General features: G+C 73.6%; 1 protein-coding gene across 1 annotated transcript in view; it reads right to left on the reverse strand.

Annotated features, from left to right (window-relative positions):
- Positions 1-376: 376 nt before the first annotated feature.
- Positions 377-6,681, reverse strand: part of H696_01438 (TKL protein kinase) — a gene marked incomplete at both ends in the record, with an annotated part of 8,640 nt that continues 2,335 nt past the window's right edge. Inside the window, 4 exons of the mRNA XM_009495335.1 lie at positions 377-3,173; positions 3,347-5,304; positions 5,444-5,737; positions 5,977-6,619. Of these exons, the coding sequence (XP_009493610.1) occupies positions 377-3,173; positions 3,347-5,304; positions 5,444-5,737; positions 5,977-6,619 (5,692 nt within the window). The remainder of the gene's footprint in view (positions 3,174-3,346; positions 5,305-5,443; positions 5,738-5,976; positions 6,620-6,681) is intronic.

A 6,681-nucleotide genomic window follows, 5' to 3' on the forward strand; every position in this document is an offset into this window, starting at 1 on the left:
GTCGCGCAAAGTGTTTGCCCCCGGGTGCCTGGCTTGCGGGGGGGGGGGGGGGGGCAAGGGAGAGAGGTACTGCTCGTCGCTCGGCCAGGGGGGCGACATGCGACCGGGGAGAGGCACTATGGAAGAAGGAAATGGCGACACGCAGCGAGGAGAGGTGGCATCTTCGTCCGCCGAGAAGACCTCCTCTCTCCTCCCGAGATCCACAGCGGCTCGCGTCACATGGCCCCCCGGGCGTTGCGCCATGTGCGCACACACGACACACGGAGAGACGCCCCGCTCCCTCTGTGCCGGCCTCACTGCGCATACGCAAACACCCCGGGGGGGGGGGGGGGGGGCAGCAACAGCGGCGGAGTGGCACGTGCGGGGAGCCTGGCCATTACGAGGGCGGGGCACCGGCCGACGAGGCGGCCGGCGTGGAGGGGATCTCCGTCGGCGAGGCGGTCGACGGCGAGGGAATGGTGGCCGAGGTGGAAAGGGCCAGCGCGACGGCCGCCGCCGCCACGGCATTCACATTCCGGTGGCGCTGGCGGAAGGAGGGCGAGACGCGGAGCGACGTGCCGGAGATCGGGACAGATGTCCCCTTCGGGCCGTCTCCACTGCCACTCGGGGGAACTGCCGCCGTCGTGGAGGGAGAGAGGCCGCCGCCGGAGGAGCAGGAGGAGGCGATATTTGAAGAGGAGGGCCCCGCCTCGGCCGGGGTGGCCACTTGCGGCGTGGGGGGCGAGGTTGGCGGGTCCAGCGGCGATGAGGGGACCGACTTGTACCCGAGCGAGGCGGCCGAGTGGGGGAGGAGGCCGGCCCCGGCACCATGGCGCCCGGGACCACCGGCGGAGGCCGGGCCGCCGGCCAGCATGGCCGACCCGCCGGCGGTCGCCACCTCCGGCGGTGATAGCGAGTTCCCGCTGGCCGCGCCGACCGTCGAGAAGGTGGCCGAGCGGTGGCGTGCGCCGGCCACCGCCGTGGAGGTGGTCGGTGGGGGGGCGTCCCCGGTGGCGGCGGGGGCTGCCGCAGCGGGGGCGGGGGTTGCCGCCGTGGCCGCCGTGGCCGCCGTGGCCGCCGTGGCAGCCGCCGCCATGGCCGCCGCCGACTCCGCATCCGCCGGGCTGATGGTGTGCAGCGAGTCGAAGGACCCGCCGACGGCCGGCCCGGCGCCCGGGTGATAGTGCGAGGCCATGGCCATGGCCGTCGCCGCCGCCGCCGCCGGGTGCCCGGGCGGCAGCATCATCAGCTCCGGCGGCAGATGATGCGAGTAGGGGGTCGGCGGCGCCATGTCCGCCCCGGGGGTGGACACCGAGGTGACCGCCATGCCGGGATGCTGGCCGCCGCCGCCGCCGCCACTACCACCACCACCGGTGGCCAACAGAGCCGGGTCCGACGAGGGGGACGGCGAGCTCTGGTACGAGATGTAGTACGGCTGGCCATAGGCCCCGCGCAGATGCATCGCATGCGGGTGGTGGGGGTGGTGGTAGAGCGGGTAGACCGAGGTGGCGTGGCGGAGGCCGGCCGCCCCCGGCGGGGGGGCCCCCCCGGCGGCTCCTCCGGCCCCGGAGCCGCCGGACGCCCCGCCGCCGGTGCCGGCCAGCGAGGGCGCGGTGGTCCCGGACGGGGTGCCCGGCGCTTGCCCGGGATACCCGCCGGCCCCGGCCCCGGCCCCGGCCCCCAGGAGGTGCCCATGGGCCTGCAGGTGCGGCGGCAGGAGGACCATATGCTGGGCGGCCGCCTGCTGCTGGAGCTGCAGGATCTGGGCCGCCTGGAGCTGCTGAATTTGGGCCACCTGCTGGGCCTGGGCCGCCTGCTGGGCCTGGGCCGCCTGCTGGGCCTGGGCCGACTGCGCGGCCGCCTGCTGCGCGGCCGCCTGCTGGGCCTGCAGATTGGCGCGGTTCCGTGCGCGCGTCAGCGACATGGCCACGCGCTGCGAAGAGGGGCAGCTGTGCGACCGGCGGAGCTGGGCCGCGCCCCCGGCCGCGTCCTCATCCGACGGGCCGCCCTCCTCGCCCTCCTCGGCCAGGGAGCCGGCCCCGGCCCCGGTGGCCGGGTCGACCCCGGTGGCCGCGGCCGGCGGCAACGGCGGCCGGCCCGCATCCTGAGGCGTCCCCGAGAAGAAGTCCGGCCCGAGGGATTGCCGCTCATGAAGACGCAGCTGCGCGTCCAAGTCCGAGGAGAGGTCGGTCCCGCTGCCGGGCGACAGCAGCGCCGTCGACGAGGCGGAAGACAGCGCCGGCGTCGAGGAGGAGGGGTGCATGCCGAGGAGCTGGGCGTGGGGGTGCCCGGCGGCCGCCGCAGCCGCCGCCGCCGCCGCAGCCGCCGCCGCAGCCGCATGGTGGTGGTACGGGTTCCCGGTGTAATACCCATCGAGGTAGGCGCGAGCATGGGGCGGCGGCGGCGGCGGGGCGGTCCCGGCCCCGGGCCCGGCCCCCGGCTGCGCCCCGGCGTAGTACGGGTCCACCCCGCCGCTGGACGTGGCCGGGTGGTAGGCATAGAAGGGGATCTGCGACCCGTGGAAGGGGTGATGCAGGAGCACCGGCTGGCCGCCCTGGTACATGGCCGTCGCCTGGGGATGGTAGGACACCATGGGATAGGGCGAGTGCGGGGAGGCCAGGTGCAGGTGGCTGCCACCATGGTGGCCGGCGGCGGCCGCCGCCGCCGCCGCCGCCTGGGCCTGCTGCTGCTGCTGCTGCTGCTGGGCCGCCGGCAGGGCCGACATGGACACCGCCGAGTTCAGGTGCCCGGCGGGCGCCCCGCCGGCGGACCCCGGCCCGGGCGACACCTGAGGCGAGGAAGCCCCCCCGGAGGCCAGGGGCGGGAGCATGGTCGGGCTGGGCTCCAGGGTGTGGCTGGCCCCGGTGCCGGTACCCCGGCCGCCGAGGGCCGCGCTCGAGCTGAGGAAGCGCCCATGCTGGGCCATGGCCGGGGGCTCGGCGCCCAGCGCCTGGTGCGAGTGGGCGTGCGGGTGCAGCAGGTGCATGTGGGGGTGTTGCTGCTGCTGCTGCTGCTGCTGCTGCTGCTGCTGCGATGGCAGGGGGGCCACCCCGCCAGCGCTGGAGGACGGCGGCGAGGGCATCAGCCCGGTGGCCGTGGTCGGTGTCCCGGCCGACAGGAGGGGCGTCGAGCCGGAAAACTCGCGCCGCACCAGCCCGTACGGGGTCTGCAAATGCGTGGCAGCCAGGTGCGCGCTGTGGGACGGACACCCCCGGGTGGCCGAGGCGAAGGCGCATGGCCCGACAGAAGGCGGCAACGGTTAGAGGGGTAAGGCAGAGGGAAGAACGGCCGCCGGGCGGGCAGGGGGGGGGGGGGGGAACAGGCAAGCAGCGGGCAATGCAGAAGGACAGGCGACCGCCTGACGTACGTGTCCGGCAGCAGGGAGCCCGAGGCATCGGCCGAGGCCGGCTTCCCGGCATTCAGCGAGGACGACGAGGCGGACCCGGCGGCCAGGGTGTCCGGGCAGGAGGTGGACCCGGCCGGGCCGCCGTGGACCAAATCCAGCCCGGAAGTGGCCGGCGACAGGATCCCCTGGCCGCCGGCCTCGCTGCCGGCGCCCGGCGTAACGCTGAAGCCCGGGTGCGGGGAGGAGGCAGCAGCCGCGGCCGCGGCCGCCGCCGCGGCCGCCGCCGCCGCCGCCATCGACGGGTCCATGTACGGGTAATGGTAGAGCGGCTGCCCATGGCGGAGGTGCTGCCCGTGGACCGAGAGCATCGGCGGCAGGTGGACCTGGATCGGCGATGGCACCCCCTGGTGGTGCATGTGATGCAGATGGTGGTGGTGGTGGTGGGCAAGCAGGGCGGCCTGGCTGGCGGCGTGCGGGCCGCCACCGGCCCCGGCCGGGCCCCCGGCGAAGTACAGCGGCGAAGGCGGCGTGAAGCTGGTGGCCGCCAGGCTGCCCACCGGCGGCGAGGTGGACACCCGAAGCGGAGACCGAGGGGGGGCATGCGCGCGGCTCAGGCCCCCGCCTCCCCCGGGGGAGGCGGGCCCCGGAGACCCGGCCTCGGCCGCGGCCGCCGACGCCGCGGCCAGATCCCCAATGGCCGCCAGCAGGAGACCCCCCGAGGAGGAGCTCGGCGTCGGGGGCGACTGCGGACAGGAGGAAGCACTGCCGAGGGGGCCGCCGCCGGCGCTGGCCGGGGCCACGGCCGAGGCGGACCCCGGCCCGGCCGACGCCGGGGCCGACGGCGACAAGATCGCGTCATTCTGCGTCGGCAAAATCAGCGGCGGCGGCTTCGGCGCCGAGGACCCGGTGGAGGGGGCCCGCGTGGGGGAGGCGGCGGCGGCGGCGGCCACGCCGGCCGCCACCGGGCCAGGCGCACCGGGCCCCCCGCCCTGCAGAGCCTCCTCATGCTGGACGAGCTCCTGCAGCCGGGACTCGAAGGCCCCGAATTTGTGGACATTCTGGTTGACCCCGGCCTTGGAATAGGCATCCAGCGTCTGGCGAATGGTCTTGTCCCAGACCTTCTGCTTTTGCCGCAGGGTCATCGGCGGCGGGGAGGTGGCCGACGAGGACCCGGTGGTGATGGTGGACCCCGGGCCGCCGGACAGGGGGACCGTCGTGGTGACGGTCGACCGGGCTGGCTCCGGCACCAGCGGCGACGAGGCCGCCGGCAGGGGATTCGGCGACCCGGACGAGGAGGACGAAGAGGAAGACGAGAAGGAGGAGGCCGACAGGGCACGCAGCCGCGTGGCCGACGAGGCGGCCAGGCGGCTGACCGCGCTGATGGCCCCGGTCCCGGCGGAGCTGGCCTTGACATAGACCCCGCCCGACTCGCGGGCGGTCAGCTCCTTGCGGGACTTCTCCGCCCGGATGGCGGCCTCCACTTCGGCCGCCTCGGCCATGGCCTCACGCTCATACTCCTCGGCCATGTGCTCCACGTGCAGGATGCACCGGTTGAGCAGGTCCCGGAAGGAGGGCCGCTGGGCCGGGTCCTGGTGCCAGGCATCCTCCATGAGGCTGCGGAAGAAGGGCGGCGTGTCGGCCGGCACCGGCGGGCGCTTGCCCTCGCCGGCCACCAGCCAAATGACCTGCACATGGCGCATCCCATCGAAGGGGGCCTTGCCGGTGAGCAGCTCCCACACCACCACACCGAAGGAGTACACGTCGATGCTTTGATTGACCTGCTCCTCGCGCAGGAGCTCCGGCGCCATGTACCCGATGGTGCCGACGAAGGTCATGGTCAGCATTTGCTGCCGCGGCACCTGGAAGCCGCGGCTGGTGCCGAAATCGCAGATCTTCACGCGAAGCTGCTCATCCAGCAGGACATTGGCCGTTTTCAGGTCCCGGTGCAGGATATTCCGATTATGGAGGTAACTCATGCCCTGGGGAGGGGGGGGGGGGGGGGGCGGGGGGAGAGCGGGAGTCAGGGCCTAGACAGAGAGAGAGAGAGAGAGGGAAATGCGGAGGAACCCGGCAGGAGAGAAAAAACCCGGCAGGGGAGGCACAACCCCCGACACACACCTCCACCAGCTGCATGCTCCACTTGAAGACGTCGCGCAGGCCGTAGTCATTCTCGCGGATGTACTTGTAGAGGTTCGTCACGCCGAGCTCCATGACCATGTGGAAGCGCGGCGGGGCAATGCTGGCGCCGAAGAGCCGGACAATGTTGCAGTGCGTCACCCCGCTCAGGTACTGCAGCTCGGTCTCGAACTCCTTCTTTTGCTCGTAGTTGACGAACTTCACGGCCACCAGCCGGTCCCGGTACTTGGCACGGTACACGTGGCCGATGGAGCCGGACCCGATGTTGTCCAGGATCTGGGTGGCGCACACGGCCGGCCGAGGGCGAGAGAAGAGCATGTCAGTGCCGGCACGAAGAGAGGTCCAGGCAAAGGGAGAGCCGAGGCCCGGGTAAGAGGGGAGCCGGCGCCCAGACAAAAGGAGAGCCGAGGTCCAGGCAAAAGGGGAGCCCAGGCCCAGGCAAAAGGGGAGCCCAGGTCCAGGCAAAGACAGAAGGCAGGGAGGGGGGGTGGGGAACAAGGCAGAAGAGAACACACCTGGAGATCCTTCAGGGGAATGTGCACGAAATCGGCCGGCTTCTTGCTGGACCGGCGGCTGGAGGCCGACGGCCCGGTGAGCGTGGCATCCGGCTCGGCATCCGGGCCGCTCTTGTGCATGCCCGGGGGGTGGAGAATGTGCGGCGTCGGCGAGGTGGAAGACCCGCCGCCGGCGGAGGACCCACCGCCGGAGGACGACCCGCCGCCGGCCCCGGTCTGGGCGATGGTGGACGAGTCGCTGCCCTCGCGGAAGTGCCGGGCATTGTGGTGCATGGTTGCGACGAGGGGGGGGGCTGCTACGGCCGCGAGGGGCGACGTGGCAGGAAGGGGGCTACGGCCGGGCGGCGGGGAGGCACACGCAGGGCCGGGGGCTGACGACGACGACGACGACGACGACGACGACGACGACGACGACGACGACGACGGGGAGGGTGACGCCGCTAGGGGAGGAGCAGCCCACGCCAGGAAGAGCGGCGGTGGCGGGGAGGGCGGCGGTGACGGCGGCGCGGGGTGGTGGCGCGCCTGCGGCGGGGTAAGATGCTCCGGCGTGAAGAGGGGCGACCGGGCGACCGAGGGGCAGACGCTCGACGATGCCAAGGGCGAGAGAACCGGCGAAGCCCGCAACGAGGGGGTAACCGGGGGACTGCCTAGCAGGGAGGTCGCCGCGCTGGTCGCCGGCGAAGTGAAGGCGAGAGGGGCAAACTT

The sequence above is a fragment of the Fonticula alba genome, assembly GCF_000388065.1.
Source record: "Fonticula alba strain ATCC 38817 unplaced genomic scaffold supercont2.2, whole genome shotgun sequence".
Classification (NCBI taxonomy): domain Eukaryota; order Rotosphaerida; family Fonticulaceae; genus Fonticula; species Fonticula alba.